This window comes from Sturnira hondurensis, unplaced genomic scaffold, assembly GCF_014824575.4.
Source record: "Sturnira hondurensis isolate 20B ecotype Veracruz unplaced genomic scaffold, ASM1482457v3 Scaffold0025370, whole genome shotgun sequence".
In the NCBI taxonomy this organism is placed as follows: domain Eukaryota; kingdom Metazoa; phylum Chordata; class Mammalia; order Chiroptera; family Phyllostomidae; genus Sturnira; species Sturnira hondurensis.
In genome coordinates this window covers 13,245,887-13,267,764 of record NW_028098001.1, presented here as the reverse complement: position 1 = coordinate 13,267,764, position 21,878 = coordinate 13,245,887, and the positions used below count along the sequence as shown (strand labels likewise).

The 21,878-nt window shown below is 37.6% G+C and overlaps 1 protein-coding gene across 1 annotated transcript in view; it reads right to left on the bottom strand.

The window, feature by feature from the left end:
• LCA5 (lebercilin LCA5) overlaps positions 1 to 21,495 on the bottom strand; it is a 37,046-nt gene extending 15,551 nt beyond the window's left edge. Inside the window, exons 1-3 of the mRNA XM_037039383.1 lie at positions 21,425 to 21,495; positions 7,013 to 7,402; positions 1,879 to 2,402 (exon numbers count right to left, since the gene is read on the bottom strand). Coding sequence (XP_036895278.1) covers positions 1,879 to 2,402; positions 7,013 to 7,211 — 723 coding nt within the window. The 5' untranslated portion in view covers positions 7,212 to 7,402; positions 21,425 to 21,495. The remainder of the gene's footprint in view (positions 1 to 1,878; positions 2,403 to 7,012; positions 7,403 to 21,424) is intronic.
• Positions 21,496 to 21,878: the final 383 nt, after the last annotated feature.

Sequence of the window (21,878 nt, the reverse complement as noted above, 5' to 3'; positions counted from 1 at the left end):
ATACATTCTTTTCAAGTATACATTAAACATTTTCCAAGATAGACCACATGATAGGCCACAACAAGTGTCAATATTTAAGAAGATTTAAATCATGTCAAACATCTTCTCCAATCAAAATGATATAAAACTAGAATTCAAGTATAAGGAGAAAACTGAAAAACAAACAAACACAAGGAGGTGGAATAACATGTTACTAAACAATGAAAGGGTTAATAATGAGATCAAGGAAGAAATCAAAATACACCTGAAGCAAACAAAAATGAAAACATAATGACCCAACATGTAGAGGACACAACCAAAACAGTTCTTAAAGGGAAATTCACAGCAGTAATATATGTCTACCTCAACTAACAAGAAACATCCCAAATAGACACCTTATACCTAGAGGAATCAGAAAAAGGACAAACATAGCTCAAAGTCAGTAGAAGAAAGGAAATAATCTGATCTTTATTATTTTACCCAAACTCATTTTACCAGGTCAGCATTACCCTGTTCCAAAACCAGACAAAGACCCTACAAAAAAAATTATAGGCCCATATCCTTGATAAATATAGATGCAAATATCCTCAAAAGTTTATTAGCAAACCAAATTCAGCAATACATTAAAAAGACCATACACCTAGATCAAGTGAGACTTATTTCTGACTGAATATCCTCAACCAGAGAATATTCAAGTTTGGTTGAATATCCTCATATCAATTAACATGATACATCACATAAACAAAATGGAAGTGTAAAAATCATATGAAAATATCAGTAGACGCAGAAAAGACTTTTGACAAAAGCCCACTTCCATTTATGATAAAAGCTCCCCGCCATACAGTAATACCTCGGTACTCATTGTTAATTCGTTCTGGAACTTGTGACAGATGCCAAAACTGATGAGTACTGAATGATGAAGCATTTTTCTCTTGTGGGGCGGTGTCATGACTCATACAAGTTCTAGTAGATGTAACAAGTCCCAAGCAAGCTCTGAGTGCCGAAACATTTTTTTCTCATCAAAATGTGACAAGTACAGGGTTTGACAAATTCTGAAGCTAATGAGAACTGAGGTATGACTGTATTAAAAACACCTAACACATTGCAAAAAGCTAATTTATATATAGTCCTGACTTTCCTTCAGAGCTCTCTCAGCAAACTTATTTCCATACTTTTTCCTTACCTTTGCTTTCCAAAGTACATGTCAATTATTAGCAATTCTAAGCATTAACTCAAATGTTCTGTTTCATTCATCTATATCTATATCTATATCTATATATCTATGGCAGGTAATATCTAATTGATATATATATATCTGGCAGGTAATCTCTAATATAAGTTCCTTGTGTATCACTTACGGGGTGGTACCCTTTTCCTCTTTCATTTCAAGAAAAATAATATTTTTTAAAAATCTGTATTCTCAGATTAGTAACTCAACATTCTTCCACCCACAGCTCATATGAGTTTTCATTGTGGGGAGTTACGAGCACACTTGCTCCAAAAGGTATCTTTCATAAATGTTCAAAGAAATAAAAACAAAACATTGTTCACATGGCATTTCTTATATAATAACCTCAAAATGTCAGTTTTAAATGCTACAGCTATTATGTATCATTTTCAACTTAGAGAAAGAGATAATCAAATAGTACATTTCCCCAAATAACTATGATCCACAGAATTAAACATTCATCCATTAACTTGTGGCCCTTAATGTATACAGTCTTTTGCATCTTTCTTACATATACAGTGTTAAATTTTTCCTAACCTCTTACTTAGAAAAATAATACTTAAAAAATAGTCTTCATTTCCAAGCAAATGATGTACTACAATAAGCAATCTTAATAGATCACACTGAAAAATAATACAAAACAGTACAATCAGAAGCTATAGAAATTTTACCTTGATTCTCCTTTCAGTGTCATCTAACTTTAACTCTGCTGCAACTAGTTTCTTTGCTAAGTCGTCTCGTTCAGGTAGGTGCCTAGCTTCAGAGAGCTTCCTCAGTTTCTCCAAGGAGAATTTCGTCCTATGTAGTTCATCTTCTGTTTCTCTCACCCTCTTCTCGGTTGCCCGCTCTTTCTCTTGAGCTCTTCGTAAGCGTTCTTTGAGTGCTGTAATCTCATTGTTATGACGAGCAATGAGTTGTGAGATTTCATTTTCTGTGTCTTCAAACTTATTCAGGGCTTTCTCCTGTCTGTACTGAAGCCTTTTCAAAGCCTTATTTTCTTTTAGCTGCTCAGCTAATTTGACCTGGAGTTCAGTTATTTCATTCTGCAATCCATTGATTTTTAGCAGTCTTGCAGAAAGAACCCGTTTTGTAACAAGATCAGTATCTTTCTTTGGTGGCTCCCTGCTGAGGATCTGAGAGTGAAATCCCACTCCCTTTCTGTTTGCTGGACGCTTAGGACTTGGTTTCCTAGGAGCTAAAAAAAAAAACAATAATAACATGAAGTAAAAACTCTACCAAATGTAGCATTACTTTTCATCCTAGTAAGTGGATCCGTAACATTCTTTAGTTATTTTTCCTTAAAATATGATTTAATAATATTTAGTTAAATATCAGATTTTATTTAGATCTCTTAATATAGCGTGTTTATTAAGAAAGGTTTGGAATCTTTTAAGAAAGTTCAAGCCCTGGCTGGCATAGCTCAGTGGATTGAGCACCAGCCTGTGACACAAAGGGTCACCGGTTCGACTCCCAGTCAGGGCACACGCCTAGGTTGCAGACAAGATCCCCAGTAGGGGACACATGAGAGGCAACCACACATTGATGTTTCTCTCCCTCCCTTTCTCCTTCCCTTCCCCCTCTCTCTAAAAATAAATAAATGGCCCTGGCTGGTGTAGCTCAGTGGATTGAGTACGGACGGGCCTGTGAACCACACGATAGTGGTTCGATTCCCAGTCAGGGCACATGCCTGGGTTGCAGGCCAGTTCCCAGCAGGGGACTCATGAGAGGCAACCATACATTGATATTTCTCTCCTTTTCTCCTTCCCTTCCCCTCTGAAGATAAATAAATAAAATATTTAAAAAATAAAATAAAAATAAATAAATAAAATATTTTTTAAAAAAGAAAGTTCAAGAATATTCTGATCCATCAAAATGATGTAACAACAGTTTATAGGGATTTATTTTACATTGCTCTAGAAGATGGCAATATCAGGATTTACCATATTTAATTTTACAGTAAGATGACAAGTCAGGATTCAAACATGTGTGTTGTCAGCATTAGCATTGTGCCTAATAAACAATGGGCAAAACATTGTGATATTCAAGTCATTTGTGCCACGATATTTGGCCAAAATCATTACTGGAAATGCGGAAATGTAGGTTTTCTTTAAATTAATTACAACTTTTTCTTTATTTGGTGAAATGGGATGGCAACATGTTGTATAATCAGAAGACTTGGGTTTGGGACTCAAATTTACCACTAAATAACTCCTTGGGCAATTCACCTAAACCTTTCCAGATCTATTTTCTCCACCCATGGAATGAGGATAACACCACCCACATAATTACGCTGTTTTGAAGATTAAATCAAGTATGCTTGTGAAACAAAATTCTCCACAAATATTCTATTAGTCATAAGAACTTAACCCCCATTTATTAGTGATTGAAAACAGTAGCACTCCAGAAGTACCAGTGTGATTCTAAATGCTTTCTCAGGGGTTTTAGTGTGATGTTCATAGCAAAAACATATGGCATAATTTGAGAACAAGATAAAAACTAAACGCTACATCCTAAAAGTATAAGCATATGAAATACACCCTGGCTGATGTGGTTCAGTGGATTGAGTGCCAGCCTGAGAACCAAAGGATCACTGATTCGATTCCCAGTGAGAACACGTGCCTGGGTCGCAGGCCAGGTCCCTAGTAGGGGGTGTTCAAGAGGCAACCACACACTGCTGTCTTTTTCTTACTCTTTCTCCCTCCCTTTCCCTCTCTCTAAAAATAAATAAAAAAACAAACAAACTAAATACTACATCCTAAAAAAATAAGCATATGAAAAACACCCTGGCTGGTGTGGCTCAGTGGATTGAATGCCAGCCTGTGAACCAAAAGGTCAAGGTCAAGGTATATGCCTAGGATGTGGGCCAGGTCCCCAGCTGGGGGAATGCAAGAAGCAACGGATAGATGTTTCTCTCTTACACACCAATGTTTCTCTCCCTCTCTTTCTCCCTTCCTTATTCTCTCTCTCATTTAATAAATAAATGAACAAAATCTTAAAAAATAATATGCTGAAAATTAAAACCACAATGAGATACCACTTAACACCAGTCAGAATGGCTATCATAAACAAAGAAACAAACAAGTGCTGGAGAGGTTGTGGGGGAAAGAGGACTCTAGTTCACTGTTGGTGGGATTGCAGACTGGTACAACCACTATGGAAAATAGTATGGAATTTTCGAAGAAAACTAAAAATGAACATGCCTTTTGACCCAGCAATTCCACTCTTAGGAGTGTATCCTAAGAACCCTGAAACACCAATCCAAAAGAACCTATGCACCCCGATGTTCATAGCAGCACAATTCACGATAGCCAAGAGTTGGAAGCAACCTAGATGCCCATCGGTCAATGACTGGATCAAAAAACGATGGTACATTTACACAATGGAATTCTATGCTGCAGAAAGGAAGAAGGAACTACTACCCTTTGCAACATCATGGATGGAACTGGAAAGCATTAATGCTGAGCGAAATAAGCCAGGTGGTGAAAGACAAATACCATATGATCTCACCATTAACAGGGATCTAAACAAAACAAACAAGCAAGCAAAATATGACCAATGACACTCAATTACGGAACAGGCTGACAGGGTCCAGAGGGGAGAGGGGAGAGAATCATAGGGGAGAAGGGGATGGACTCACATGAACAAGTATAAAGGACACATGGACAATAACTAAGGGTGGGGGGCAGAAATGGGAGGGATGTGGGGAGCATGGGGTGGGGGGTGGGCAGGGTTGGGAATATAAGACAGAAAGCTGTACTTGAACAAGAATTAAATTTAAAAATTATTTAAAAAATAATAATATGCTGAAATAAAAAGGAGAAAGAATTGCTATCAAACACATATACCTGCGAATTCAAGTATTCAGGATACTCTTTTCATCACATTTGTTCTTTCCTTAGTTTAATCTACACTGCTGGTTGCAACATTAACCAAGGGAAATGAAATTAGTGTTTAAGGACAGGTATCAGTTTGGTCCTGTTGCTTGATCTAGGGTAGATAAACTACCACATATTTTAGTTCAGAAGACAATGCAAAGCAGAAAACTGTACAAGTCAGACTGAAGACAATAACGGAAATTTTTATAGGTGATTCTAGAACTGTTTTTCACAGCCTCTTCTCAATTATTTTCTCAAATAAGATAAGGCTTAAGAAGTTCTAACTCCTTACTTATGTGGCCTCTGAAACTGCTCTGGAGAAGAAATGAAAATTAAAGTATTCCTACCAATAAATCCCTAGGTATGTAAATTTTTTCTTGGGAATAAATGAACATTTTCCAATGTTCAATCCTAAAGTCTGTTTTTAACTATATAGAGCAAATGTTTAATATCAGATTATGCTCTTACCCACAAAATCAAAACATGAGACTCACACCGAGACAGACTTGGAGGAAGAGGCCAAAATCCTGCAGCACTGTACTGAAAAAACTTTTAAAGAAACAGGAGGGAGAGAGGGAAGGATGGATGGACAGACAAGCACCCAACTGTTAAAAGTATGAACATCTCTGAGAAGCAAGAACAGGGGTCCATGAAAGGGTTGTTTTCATAAAACATATATTCTTGTAGGTTTTTCAAAAAGCAAGTATCTCTCAAAGTAAGAATTTTTTAAAAATATTTTATTTATTTACCTTTAGAGGGGAAGGGAAGAAGAGATGAAGAGGAACATCAATGTATGGTTGCTTCTCGTGCATCCCCTGCTGGGAACTGGCCCCTGCCAGGAACTGGCCTGCAACCCAGGCATGTGCCCTGACTGGGAATCGAACCGCGATCATCTGGTTCACAGGCCCACGCTCAATCTACTGAGCTACACCAGCCGGGGCTCAAAGTACAAGTTTATATAGGCAATTTAATTATTCTCCTGCTTAAATCTTTTCAATGGCTAACTATTCCCTCATAGCAACAATCAATATATTAGCGTAGGATTCAAAGTGTTTCATGATCTGGCCCGGCTTCCTTTTCAGATTCCATTTTCACCACTCCTTGCCTTGTAGTACAAACTTGCACCATTCTAAGCTACTGCTGTTACAGTTGCACTGCATTATTTAATAAATAGTATAACCAGCTCATTTAACTTAGCTCATCTTTTATGGCGTATCTGTAGCCCTCACACATTTCATTACTAAGTACACAGTGGGGTTTTCTTGACCAGGGATTTAAGATGAAGAGATTTCTAGAATATTACCTAGTCAAATTTGTACTAGTACCAGTTCAGACTAGTACCACTTTAACAAGAAAAATTATTTCTAATTATTAATCTCATATCCATTATAATACAGTTAACAGAAAACAGACTGGTGATCTCAAGTCTCAAATTCTATTTCTAGGTTTAATTTGAACTTTTGTAGTAAACACTGCACTTCCTAGGGAAGTAATTTTACTCAATTAAAAAAATGCCTATTAACCACTTTATATCAGTGCTTTTCTACAATGACCACTTTTTAAAAATGAAGACAAATTAAGGTACAGACATTTTGATTTGTTTGCCTTTACAGTACCCCCAAAACTTCAAAACAAGCATTTACTTAGGAAGAAAAGAAAATGAGGAACCTTAATTATGGTTCTTTCTTCTGTAGATAGAATGACTGACTATAACAAAGGCTAATGCGCAGTGCCACCACCAACATTTATATAAATTTATAAAAATATATTCTATTCAAAATGTACATCAGCCCATTTCCATGCATATATTAAAGTACATACCAACAGAAGAATTTCCTTCATGCAAGCTTTCCTAAGTACTCAGAATGAGTACTCAGAATTAAGTACTCAGAATTTCTAGGTCTAGTGGACTCTCTTAAAGAATGTTTACCTTGGTAATGCACTTGGCTATCTGAAATTTGTCTTTTAGGATGTTTTCCCTTGATACTCGTAGTTGAGCAGGGATTGACCGGTGATGACCGGCCGGAAGACTGAGGTGTAGTTCCAGCGTCAGATGAAGAACACAAGTAACGGTGTTTGACTGCCTTACTTTCTTGGTCAGTATCTGGGCTTCTTTCTCTTTCCCCCATAGTTTTGAAAAATAAGTCTCTATTCACATAATTTCACAGATTCTTCCTTCCAGAAAAATCCACGAGAAGCCTGAAGAATATTTTTGAGTCTTTAGATCCTGGTGAAAATACTTATGTCTGTGCAGTTTGTTTTTTCTATGTATCTGTAGTCCACAAGTCACGTTAGCAACGAGAAGAAATACTTTTTTCCTCTACAATTAAAGATGGGAAAGAGAAACTCATCACATTTCATGAAATAGATTTCTATAATTAATTACAATGAAAGATACTAAAAGCAAAATAACATACTACTTACAATTTTAAAAAGAGACTATAATTTAATTCATCTATATTTTCACACATAGTTGTTTACATTACTTAGAAAGACAGTCTATCATAGTCAAGAAAGAGAACATGTAAAGTACCTGACATATAATTGCTTCTGAATAAATGTTAACTGTATTTGACCCCCTTGAATATTAAGATTTATCATAAATATAAAAGCTGATTTTTAACAGGTGAATAATGATCAGACGACCAGTGTTTTTCTTTTTGGGGAGGGGGGTAGTGAAGAACCAGCCTACTAATAACAAGGAAAAATGTCTAAGATTGACTACATTAAAATGTAAAACTAAAATATGTAAATGTTCATCAAATTAAAACACTTGATGAAAAACACTTGCAACATGACAGGAAAATGGTTACCACCCTTAACAAATAAATAACTCACACCACCCCATAAGAATAATTGGAGGTCAAAAGTTAAATGGGCAAATATTTACATGTTAAGACCCAGAGCAAGCAATACAAATGATAGGCACATAAAAATATTCAACCTCAAATCCATTTTTAAACCTATCAAGTTACCAAAGATTTTTCAAAACAATGCTCCATGCAGCCAGAATGATGATCAAGAAGAGCTATAGAATTTTTGGAAAAATTACTGGAAAGATAAATTAAAATTTTAATTATGCTTTTAACCTTTGATCTAATAATTCTATTATTGGATACCAAGATAATAACCCTAAAAATATGGGAAAAGTTATACACAAGTGTTTAATGCAGTACATTTTTAAAAAAGCATTCCTAATGCATAACTATAGTATAATAAAGAATATTGTAAAAACCAATACAGTATAATATCATGCAGCTGTTATATTTACAAAAAGTCTATGTTAACAAGAAAAATCTTTTTTTTTTAAAGATTTTATTTATTTCTCTTTAGAAGGGAAGGGAAGGAGAGAAATGGTTGCCTCTCGTGAGTCCCCTGCTGGGAACTGGCCTGCAACCAGGCATGTGCCCTGACTGGGAATCACAATCATGTGGTTCGCAGGCCTGCGCTCAATCCACTGAGCTACACCAGCCAGGGCAGAAAAATCTTTATACTATCTTGGTAAAGAAAATATTCAAATGGGTATATACAATATGATCTCGACTACACATAGGCATTAAAAATACTGAGTATTCGATCTGAACTCAGGAACTGACAATAATTTGCAAAGCAAAGTAAATATACATCAAAATATTGTCTGTCTGAGCAACATGAATTTTAGATAATTTTATATCTCTTAATAATTTTTTAATAACATTTGATTATTTTTATAATTAGAATATTTTTTAACAATTAGAAGAAACTCCTATTGATGAAATTAGTTTTGAAAGTATAGTGGTTCTAGTAACATCTGAAAAAAGACATATGCAAGGCAGCATGACTACTATGCATCACAGCACAAGTATAGCAGCTGAGGACCAAAACAATCAAAATGACCATCAGTAAGGAACTGGCTTCATAAACGTAAATACCTACAATAAAGTACAGTATTATGAAGCTATTAAAGGAACGAGGACCATCTGTGTATATTCTCCGTAGTCTGGAGCAATCTGAAGGATACATTATCAAAAAAGAAGATGGAGAAAAGCATGTATAATATACTACCTTTTATCAAAGAAAAAGCATTCTAAAAATATACAACTAATTTTTTATATTTTTAACAAGTAAAAGAATAAATTAAACACCTAATTTTATTTATTTTTAAATTTTATTTATTTATCTTTAGAGGGCAAGGGAAGGAGAAAGGGAAAGAAATATCAATGTATGGTTGCCTCCCATGTGTCCCCTGCCAGGAACTGGCCTGCAACCCAGGCATGTGCCCTGACTGGGAATTGAACCACGATCCTCTGGTTCGCAGGCCCAGGCTCAATCCACTGAGCCACTCCAGCCAAGCAAACCTAATTTTAAAAGAGGAGGGGTCTCTAGGGCAGGGCTGTCCAACAGAACTTTCAGCAAGAATGGAAATGTTCTATAATCTGTGCTGTCCATCCAATACAGCATTTAGCTTTATTGGACAGCACAGATTTAGCTACTGAGCTACTTAACATGTGGCAAGGGAGGCTGAGGAGCTAATTTTAGTTTAGCTGAATTTTAATTAATTTAAAATTAAAAATTTTAAAGCTGCATGTACTGCTGGTTAGCCAAGTGGACAAAGAACTGTGGGGAAGAGAGGAAGCAGAGTCTAGGGGTAGGGATAGGAGCTGGACTTCACTGTCTGTAACCTTTGTGGAAGGTAGACCTGAATATGGAAATCATAATTTTTAGAAATTAATTTCTAAAAAGCAAATCCTATAAAATAAAATGAAACAAATCAACCTACTAGATATACAGTTTGTGACAAAACCACACAGATTAACCAGCTCAAGTGACTTTGAAACATGATGATTTGACTTGATAGCCGTAGTGAGATATATGCTACCAACTAAAAAAGTGCAATTTTTCCAACACAGAAAGAAACAAATATAAGCTTGTGTGGGTTTTTAAAACTCTGTAATCCAAAATTTGAATTAGGAGTGTTAAGTATGAATTTATGATGGATTTTATAGTAAGAAACACTATTTCTTAGCTCTGTTCATTGAAAAATCCTAAAACAAGGAACAAATAAATTGCAAAAAACATTCCTAACATCCAGATGTACTATCTAAATACTGTTTACCTTTAAAACAAACTAATGCTCCAAGTGAAATATCTTATTCTACACTGGAGGGAGGACTCATACAAGATGAATCTACGAATCTAGAAGCGTGATTATCCTAGAAAGCAAGGAAAGTATCAGACACTAGATGGAGTATCAAAAGGGCTCAGGAGCCAACTTGAAGGAGCTCATACAGTACTAAGATGGAACAATTTCACCATTGGTAAGAATTATATCAGAAAAGGATTACAACACATCAGTTATGTTTAAATTCATGAGGTCACATAATACTTTAAAAAACTAATAGTCACCTTTGGAAGATGCTAGGGAACCAACTTATTTACCTGACTATTGAAATAAAGAGAAAAAAAAATCAAGCATGTGTCTTGCCTATACTGTTACAAGCTGTATCACAATGTAACAAAACAGAAGTAGCTTAATGGGAAGTATTTCCTTACAAAATTATTCTAGCTAATAAATGAAAAACAACATTTAGAATGGCAGGATTAGAAATTGCCATTTAGTAGCCACTAATGAAATAATGAAGCCAGACAGTGATCCCGAATGACTGCCACAGGCACAGAACAGAAACAAGCAGACTGTGCGCCTCCAGACAGGACACAGTGATACCTCTGAAGTAACTTGCTCCCCCTACAAGAAAAACTAAACCTGATTCTGATCAAATCTATAAATGTAAATGATAATTTACAGAAAATACAAAAGATGTACAAGGAAGCAAGATCCAGACTGTGGCAAATTCTATTAGGAAAAACTGGTTTCTGTAACACAAGCAGAAAAAGAGATGGTAAAGGTTATCTATACATTAAGAAAGTTTTAAGGGCCCTGACTGGTATAGCTCAGTGGATTGAGTGTGGGCCTATGAAGCAAAGGGTGGCCGGTTCAATCCAGGACACATGCCTGGATTGCAGGACAGGTCCCTAGTAGGGTCACATGAGAGCCAACCACACATCGATGTTTCTCTTCCATTCTTTCTCCTTCCCTTCCCCTCTCTCTAAAAATAATTTAAAAAAATTTAAAAAGAAAGTCTTAAGGGAAATAAGCAATTACAACCTATGAATCTTATTTCAATCCTGATGCAAACAAAATAAAGAAAATTGTAAGATAAGAGACAAAATTTAAACACTGAATTAACATTTAATGATATTAAGGAATTATTGTTTTAGGTGAGATGATAATGGTGCACTTATTTTTTAAAAGAATCCTTAGGGATATATACTGAGATATTTATAGATAAAATTAAATAATGTCTGGAGTTTGCTTCAAAATAACCCAGGAGGAAGTAAGAATGTTTCTTGGTACTAATGAGATTTTGGCCAGATAATTCTTTGCTGTGGGGCTGACTTATGCATTGGAAGATGTTCAGCATCACCCCTGGCCTCTACCCACTAGAAGCAAATAGCAGATAACTGACACACTCAAAATATCCAAATCAATAAAGTTACTGATGAAAATGAAAACCCTATCTTTTTTTGCAGTTGCATGCTTTTATTGTATTTTTGGTAATTTTTAAAATATATTTTATTGATTATACTATTACAGTTGTTCTATTCCCCCCTTCATTCCCCTCCACCCTGAACACCCCCTTCCCCCCCTTTAGTTTATGACCACGTGTCTCAAGTTCTTTAGATTCTATATTTCCCCTACTACTCTTGCCCTCCCCCCTATCTATTTTTTACCTACCATCTATGCTACTTATTTTCTGTATCTTCTCCCCACTTCTCCTCCTCCCACTCCCCTGTTGCTAACCCTCCAGGCGTTCTTCATTTCTATGGTTCTGCTCCTGATCTAGCTGTCCTCTTGGTTTGCTTTTGTTTTAGGTGTGGTTGTTAATAACTGTGAGTTTTCTGTCCTTTCACTGTTCATATTTTTTATCCTCTTTTTCTTAGATAAGTCCCTTTAACATTTCATATAATAAGGGCTTGGTGATGGTGAACTCCTTGAATTTGATCTTATCTGAGAAGCACTTTTTCTGCCCTTCCATTCTAAATGAAAGCTTTGCTGGATAGAGCAGTCTTGGATGTAGGTCTTTGGATTTCATGACTTGGAATACTTCTTTCCAGCCCCTTCTTGCCTGTAAGGTCTCTTTTGAGAAATCCGCTGACAGTCTGATGGGAACTCCTTTGTAGGTGACTGTCCCTTTATCTCTTGCTGCTTCTAGGATTCTCTCCTTCATTTGAATCTTGGGTAATGTAATGATGATGTGCCTTGGTGTGTTCCTCCTTGGGTCCATCTTCTTTGGGACTCTCTGAGCTTCCTGGACTTCCTGGAAGTCTATTTCCTTTGCCAGACTGGGGAAGTTCTCCTTTATTATTTTTTCAAATAAGTTTTCCATTTGTGGCTGTTTCTTTTCCCCTTCTGGTACCCCTATAATTCAGATGTTAGAACATTTAAAGATGTCCTGGAGGTTCCTAAGCCTCTCCTCATTTTTTTGAATTCTCATTTCTTCTTTCTTTTCTGGTTGGATGTTTTGTTCTTCCTTCTGGTCCATTCCATTGATTTGCGTCCCAGTTTTCTTTCCATCTCTATTGGTTTCCTGTGCATTTCCCTTCATTTCAATTAGTTTAGCCTTCATATGTTCCTCTAATTTGTGACTATAATCAACCAGTTCTGTGAGCATCCTGATCCCCAGTATTTTGAACTGTGCATCTGAGAGGTTTGCTATTTCTCGGTCACTTAGAGTTATCAGCTCTGGGGCTTTGAGTTCTTCTTGAGCCATATTTTGGACTGTTCATGCCTGTTATGTATGAGGAGCGAAGCCCTAGGTGTTCACGAGGGCAGGGCAACTCAGTCACTGGGTTGTGACGCTGTATGTGGGGGCGGGGCCAAAGGAAAGCAATGGCGGGCCCCCTCTGCTGCCTCCCGACGCCACCCCGGGCTGTGCAGTCTGTCCCACTGTGTACAAATGTGTGACCGCAGCTGGGTTTGCCCCCTAGGGCCTGCGAGGTCCATCTCACTGCTCACTCCTTTGCTGGTTTATCTGTGTGTGAATGTGTGACTGCAGCCAGCCCCCCGCCCCGAGCCCTCACTGGGTCTGCCCGACGCTACCCTGGATGCCTGGGCACCTGGGGTCGGGGGTCTTTCCTGCCCAACCTTACTCCACTGCTGGTTCCACCCCTCTTACCAGTCCGGTTGTACAGTTCATTGTTGTCGGACTTCCGTATAGTTCAATTTTCTGTTCTTTGGCTGCGTCTTTGTTCTCCAAACCTTTGTTGTATTCGAACTTAGTTGTGAGAGAAGGCACAGTGTTTCTACCTATGCCTCCATCTTGGCGGAAGTCCCCTGAAAACTGTATCTTTTATTTTACAGAAAAAACTAAACAGACTTTTGGGCCAACCCAGTACATGAGAATGCTGTCTTAATAATGATAGCAAATTCAAGAGTAGTGCCAGGAACACTAGAGAACACTTACTTACCTTTAAAAAGTTTCTGTTTATTTGGGATCAACTTTAAAATAAGGCAGATATTTCTAACATGCATACATGTATCATCCTGTATTCTGTTACAATTTTTCATAACAAACAAGTGTCCCTTAGAAAATAGAGCAACCCAAATATTTATGTTTTCCTAGAAAATAGAAACTTAGACACTTGTGAAAAATCACTTTAATCCTTATAAAAGCATTGTTGCCTGGCTGACAATGCTGTCAGAAAAACAGTTCAAATAAGCAAACAGTCAAACAAAAATTCACAAGCTGAAGGAAAAAAAAGACATGAAATAGCAAAACAAAAGAAGAAAGAAATAGATAAAAATGGGGTAAGGCACTTATTAGAATGATTACCACTAATTTTCCTCATCAAATATAAGCAAAAACGAACTATGATGGCCTAATAAGGTTACACAGCAATTTGGCACCAGAAGGAACCCTGGGGGGGTCACTCCTTTCTTTACATAGATTAAGGAAACTAAGGCCCACAAAAACTAAGTGACTTACTCAAGACCACAATTTATCTAAGACCTCAGAGCTAAGCTGGTAAAACTTGAAATGGACTACAAGTTTTCCAGATCTTTCCAATCTTATGTGACCTATTCAATATATTTCACTACCAACGAGACGCAAATTACCTCATCTTTGAAGCCACAGCCATCTGTGTCTATCCCACACTGTTGCCCTCTTCTTGCTAAAACTGAAGCAGCATTTCTACTTTTTTTTTAGAGTTAAACTTTTCACCTGTCTTCTGCCCCACACTTTTTCCCCATCTCAAAAATTGTGCTCCTGCAACTGTGTCCTCCCCAACAGATCATTCCTACCAACAAAGAGAAAGCTATCACTTGACTGCAATGACACCCAATTTTTCTCTATTTCCAATTTTCAAATAAAAAATTTTTAATAATAATCTATAATCTAGCATATCTCTACTTCTTTCACAGGCATTTTCTTCTGAATCCACACTAGTCAGATTTTCATCCCCACTAATGACATTCATCTTGACTAAATCCAATAGAGGATTTCCTGTCCCTGACCTCAGAGCAACACCTGACACAACTGATCATTCCTCCCTCCCTAAAACACTCTTTGCTTACTTAGCTTCTATACCCCTGTTTTCCTGGTTTTCTCACTACCTACTGGCTGTGTCCTCTCAGTCTCCTTTGTTAAAGCTGTCCCGTATTCCTGATCTCTAAATGCTGGAATACACGAGGCATCACACATGGCTACACTATACCTACACTGTCTCCTTAGGTGGGGTCTAGACTTCTTTTACCCTGACTTCCAGATTTGTAGATACACCTTCCTATCTGACAACTCTATCTAAAAATCATTTCACACTTACACGTCCAAAACCAAAATCACAATTTGTCTCCCTTCTACCCTAATTCTTATTTTTCTGATCTCATTAAGTGACACCTCTATCTGCTAAATTACTCATGTCCAATTTTAAGGATCATTCTGCATTCCTTCTTAAGCTCACACTCTACATCCAAACCCTTTGTAAAATCAGGTGGTTTCATCTCCAAATATATTCCAATTCTATTTCTTACCATCCCGGGTGCTACTAACCTAAGCCAAGCCACTATCTTTTTCTCACTTCTACAAGACTCTTAATTGATACTCTGCTTTCATCCATGCTTCCTCAGCCAGAAAAAGCTACTTGATACAAAGATCAATTGGCACTGCTCTCCTGACTAATACACTTCAATGGCTTCCTACAGCCATCATATTCCTTAACAGAACATGGCAACTTCTACAAGATATTGCCCTTTTTGCCTACTTCCTCATCCTTATCTTATGCAACTCCTCCCATCATTTGTTTCTTCAGGCAAAGTGGCTTTATTTTGTGCCTCAAACATGCCAGTCTTGTTGCCAACTCATAGACTTTGTACTTGCTGCACTCTTTACTTAAAAGGTTTTTGCTCAGAACATCACAAAGAGGGATTCTTCTCTTTATCCTGTTCATAGCACAGACACCACCTTCTCAAACATGGCTCCCATGACAATTCCATTAAAGTGAACCCAGTCACTTATCTTGTTATTGTTTTTATTTTCTTCATAGACCGTGACTAAATCTCACATTTACTGCCTCTCCCACTAAATGGGAGACCTGTGAGAATAGAAATCTTTTGTCTAGTTCACCACAGTAATCACACCACCACTTATTAATTTTTTGAGGAATAAATGATTATTCTATAATGCTATTCCAAATGGAACATTAATAGTTTTGTTGTATGAAATTTGCCTACCTGTTTTAAAGAAAATGTTGTATCTTCCCTCTTCCAAAAAATTATATAAAGCTTACTCAAACCTCTAAAATTCCTAAGAGAAAAGTTAGTATATCAAACAGTTTTGCTCAGAACTATTATCACAGTAAAGATGTAATATTTTATAGGGTTAATTTTAAATAACTGAGGTGCCCTAATAGACTTCAGACAAAATAAATTTCATCTGTATTTACAACAATAATTTGACTAATATAAACCAGTCACACTATATTAATTAAACTATTTTTTCTTAAAAGAAAAAAGTTATTTAGATTAATAGAACTTTGAAGATTTATATTTCATGTACAATAGTTCTCCAGCTAATTTAAACTAATTCTTTGTGACCAAGAATGAAGCAGTCAACAGTTGTTCACCTGTTTCCCCTACTTCTATTTGAGATAGGCTCTAAGTATAAAATACATATTTCATCTAGGGGTAACTAGATAAAAGCAAAAAAGAAAAACTGTAAGTCTTACCCAATTTTAATTCTTGAGAACCATTCATTTTCTAAAAATGGCCAAGAGTGTTATTATGGCAGTGCTAGAAAACATACCGAATCTAACACTTAACACTTAATATAATCTAACACCAAAAAAATTTTCTTCCTAAAAAAAGTCCCAAATAGTATAAGTCACACAAAACAGGTCATAAAAAAGATTAAGCTCCATCAGTACCAGAATGCTTTCTTGATATACCATTTCACATAATTCAGAATGTAAATCTAAACTAGAGAGTCCAATGTGTATGGAATATCATAATGACTCTCTGATTTATGTGGCTTTATAAAAGGTTGTTGTTTTAAGGAAAAGAAACTGTATAAAATCAAATAACATTTCCCTGTGTTCAGCTTCTTTGTATAAATTATTGCTGCCTCACTACCTCTGCCGCCAACAAGAGAACTCACACAATGGGCAACCAGAGGAGTATAATAAAAATTAACTAAGAGAGAAAAATATAAATAAGGAGATCTCTCTCCTCAAAAAGAAAAATAAAGATGAGATAAAGGTAAAAACAATATTGCTGCATGAAAACTGCAACTACTTCTCTCCTACAAAGGAAAAAAATGAATGGAAATAAATTTTTCCACTCATTTGTTCCAGAATATTCCCAAAGCATTCCTTTATCTTACATTTGTTTACAAGACATCTACCCTTGCTTTAAAAAATACTATGCTTAATTTTAAATATGGTGTCCTAGACTCTTAGTCAGATCACAGTAATTACTAGACTTAAAATTTCAGGCATAATCAGATTCTCTTAATCAGTATTTTGAAACAATGGGTCAAATTAAGGCATCTTAATTACAGTACATATTCCTAAAGTTTAGTCAGTCAAATAACATTACCAAATATTCATTCATTCATAAGGTATTTATTGAACATCTAAGTATCAGGCACTGAACTATATAGAAAGAGTTGGAGATACAAAAATAAGTAAGACACAAGTGATCCCCTACCATTAAGAAACTCCCAGCCAAGAAGAGAAAGGTAACATAAGAGTGTAAGTACTAACGATAAAGTACAGGAGGCTAAGTAAACTCAAAACTAAGATTTGAGGACAGAAGGTAATTTGGAAAGGTTTCCAGAGGCATTCATGCCTAAAGTGAATCTTTAGGTACCAGCAGAGATTAAGCACAACTATGATTTGAGCTGTATGTTTGTGTTTTGGGGGGTGGGATGGTAGATAAGGTTAGTAAAAAAGGGCAGTTGGTGAGAGAAGACCCTATTTCAATAAGAGGAAGTAGAACAGGTAAAAGTAAAAGGCATGAAGCATTTGGTTTCTAAGTAATCAAGGCCACCCCTGCCTGCACCTGGGTAGCAATGCAGCTTCATCTCCTGGCTGCTCCTAGGGGTCGCTGCCTCCTGGATTACTCACTGCGCTTGCGCAAGCCTTTCCTCTGGCCACACCAGAGTCTCTAAGTACCAATGTACTATTTTCACGTTCCCCAGGCACATGTAAACTAGTGAGGTAAGAATGGGAGTGAGGACTGTGGAAACCTGGGGAGGTCAACCGTGGAGAGCCCACAGTACCTCCACCTGCAGCGGAGGGGCTCGTGTGATTGTATCTGCAGTGAGGCCGGTAGGTGCGGTAGCCCTTCCGGTAGTACCTGCAGAGGGATGGTGGATGGCTTGCTGTTTGCCTGTTGAGAACAAGCCCTGGTTTGCTCCCTGACATACACTATGGCATATAATCCAACTGCAGATAGTTTACAATTGTGTTACAATAGTGGCTTCTGAGCACTTGAAATGTAGTTAGTTGGAATTGAGATATGTTGTAAGTATAAAATATACATGGGATTTTGAAAACTCAGTACATAAGAACATAAAGTATCTCTTTAATAACCTTTTATATTTGTTACATGTTGAAATAGCATTTTGGATATGTTGGATTAAATAGAATATATTGAAACTGAGTGTATTTTCTTGAGTGGCCACTGACAAAATGTTAAATTATGGATATGGCTCACATTATATTTCTATTGGACAATGCTGGTTTAGAATGGCTGCACTGGCTGGAAGGTAGTAGCAAAGTAATAATAAGGGAAAGAAACCATCACAGGGAAGATCTTTATGTCATAGTAAGAAGATGACTGGAAACAAAGGATCTTCTCCAGGAATATTATGATCAGAGATCAGACCTGATATTTCTAAAGCTCCTTCTCTCACCCAGGAATTGGAAGGCGCAAAGGCTGAAAGAAGACAACCAGCTGGTCTTGAAATTAAATGGCAAGTAACAGCAGTTTGAACTGGGTAGGCTAACTACAGATATAGTGCAGAATTGATTAAAAAATGTTTATCGAGTAAAATAAAATGAACTTGGAGATGGATTATATGTGGGGAGTATAAGAAGAGAGCAGAACCTACATGAATTCCAAAGTTTAGGGCTTCCAAAATTGGGTGACTATGGTTCTATTCAATAGGATGGGCTTGGTGGTGATCAGGCATACAAAATTTAGAATGCCTGTGTGAAATCCGTGTGGAAATAGCAGAAGTTAGCTACACAAATTTGGAGCTAATGAAAGAGTTCCTGGAGAAAGAGAAAAAATGGACAGTGCATCAATAAAATATAGATGGTGGAAGCCAACACTACCAAAAGCATGAGGATGCTCAGCCTGGAACTCAGCCAAGAAAAAAAAAACACAGAGTGAAGAGAAGGCAGAAGACTGAATTATGAGGAAACACAATAATTATATGGGGGTAGAGGAGGAGGATCCCACTAAGGAGATGAAAAACCGCAGGCAGGAAAAGAACCAGGATAAAGGGTAGCATCTTTCTCATGATGGACTTTTACTGTGTCTTATAGAATTATAGTTCCATGACTGTTTAAGAGATGTGACTCTGACAGAAAAAAATTTCTCTTCCAAAGTCACCAATTACTGGGTTAGCCAAAAATCCATTTCGTTTTTTCCATAAATTAAAAGACACATTTTTCATTTTCACCAATAACTTTATTGATTTGGATATTCTGAGTGTGTTGACTATCTCCTACATGATATAACGTTGATCGTTCTCAATTAGTGTCTTGATTTATTCTGTCAACTTCAGGGTCTACCTGACTGTGGAGAAATCTCCAGCACAAAACTTCGCAGACCACTTTTGACACGTTTGATCAGTCACGGCACTTTCAGTATATGCGGCACAAATCTTTGTCTGCATTTTAGTTATGTTTTTTATCTTTCTTGAAATAATAAAGCATAATGTGCTGAAAATGTAGCTTATTTTCATCCATCTTCAATATTAACATGGCTACACAAAAATTCACCAGTTTTGATGTTTTCTTTTTAAATGCACAATGATATGAAAGCTGTCACAATACGATCTAACAAAATTGTTTCAAATGAAGTTAAAGACAACAATACCAGAGCCGTCTTACAGAAAAAAACAAAGGAACTTTTTAGCCAACACATTACCTTTTCATATTTGAAATAATACTTTGCCAACTTAGAGAATCAAAACAAACTATTATTTCTTATTATATATTTGGATAAACATACAAGTCAACATGATGTTATCACTTCTTGGCCTTTTGGCAAAGATCAAGTGAAGTCAATGTGCAACAAAATCCTAAAATGAAATTCTCAGAAAACTAATATAAAATTCAATGTGAAACTACAATTTGGAAAAGTATAATTCAAATAACAACCATGCTAAAGAAAAAAAGTACAGAACCTTTGGGCTCTGGCTGGTGTGGCTCAGTGGATGAGCACTGGCCTTCGAACCAAAGAGTCCGGGTTGGATCCCCAGTCAGGACACAGGCCTGGTTTGTGGCCCAGGTCCCCAGATGGAGCTTGGGAGAGGCAACTATCCATGAACATTGATGTTCTCTCCCTCTCTTTCTCCCTCCCTTCCCCTCTCTCTAAAATAAATAAGTCTTTAAAAAAAAGAAGAATCTTTGAACCACACATTTTTTCAGTTTTACTGTCTTCCAAATACATATCTCTTCCCCCCAACACACACAATCACTTAAATGATACAAACTGATTCCAAAGAAATATCTAATCCATTTTTAACCTGAATCTGAAGGTAAAGGATACCTATTTACGCATGCATGCGCCCAAATGTATTTTCCCAGGGATAATAATCAACATTTTCTTCAGACATTTGGTGGGGGGGTGGGTGTCCAAGATAAAAAAGATTAAGAAAATGGCCAGTCAACAGTAGCCCCATCAAATAACTCATACAAACCAAACTATGGTAACAAATCCGCTTTAACAAAACCACCCTATTTTTTTAACCAAGTACAAGTAGGAACATCTATAAAATGAATCCTCAATAATATCTAATACTTCCACTCCCAAATGGAAAAAATATGTAAGATGCTACCAATTCGTTACTAGCCAGTAATTTGCTACTAATTGGTGTCAGTGATTTGCCCAAGGCTGCAAAGTGAATGAGAGTTTAAAAGCAGGCAAACTGGACTCAATTCTTAAACATTGACCAAGGTCCTGCCAACGTAAAACACCACCTAAGCAGTCGTGCCAACTCGTCTATGCCAAGAAGGCACACTTCATGCCAGTTCTCTTTCCTTCTCTCACCCCATTCCTGAAAAATGTGTAAAATTTTATTTTCCACTCTTAAGAACCTTTTTCCTGTAACCATAGTTTTAATCTCTTATTTACTATCCCATAGCTACCAGGCCTCCTCCTTCTTGGTCTTGTCTCACAGGCCTTTAGGGTTTTAAAATAACGTCTAACCCGGTCTCTACTTTCTCCAGCATTCCCTCCCTTCCGTAAGAAGATCCTAACCTAAAAAACAGTCCTTCCCCAGCTCCTCCTCCCACTTTCCCAATCCCGCAACTGTCGCCGCGGGCACTTCAATTATTTCCTAGGACTTTCTTTTCACCACGTCCCCAAATCCTCCCGCATCCGTCATCCTTCCACCCTTCCCGCTTCAGCAACTCCACTCGCACGCTCCCATTCCCGAACGCCTTATCCCCCATCTCCTCCACACTCCAGTTCTACCTATAGTATTCAACTTCCCACTGTCTCCACGCCCACACCCAAGCCCACCCTCAACCTGCCCGGCCCCTCCGCGGAGCCGACCGGGTGTCACACCTCCTTGCCTCCTCTTTGTGGACCAAACTCTCCGCCGGCTCTCGGCGTCTGGCGACCAGAGTGGACACCTGGCTCCTGAGGACCCTGCGGAGGTTGAGGGGTGGGAGCAGACGTTGTCGGGGTGCGGGAGGAGAGGTTGTCGGGGCGCGGGAGATGTCGGGGTGCGGGAAGTTTGAATACAGCGCTGGAGTAGGGGCGGGGACAGCAGCACTTGTTTTGTAGTGGCGTGGCGACCTCGGCTCCAAGGTAACCGAGGCGGAGGCCCAGATTCCACTGCGGGAGACCAACAATGCCCCCCCCCACCCCAATCTCCTATTGGCTCTTTTCGCCATATGGCCCCTTCTATTGGCTTGGGTGGAACTGGAAGGCGGGACGACGAGTACAGAAGAAGGCGGCCACTGGTTGACCGCTCTAGCTGTAGAGGCTACCGAGAACAGGGAGGTCTTTCGTGCCC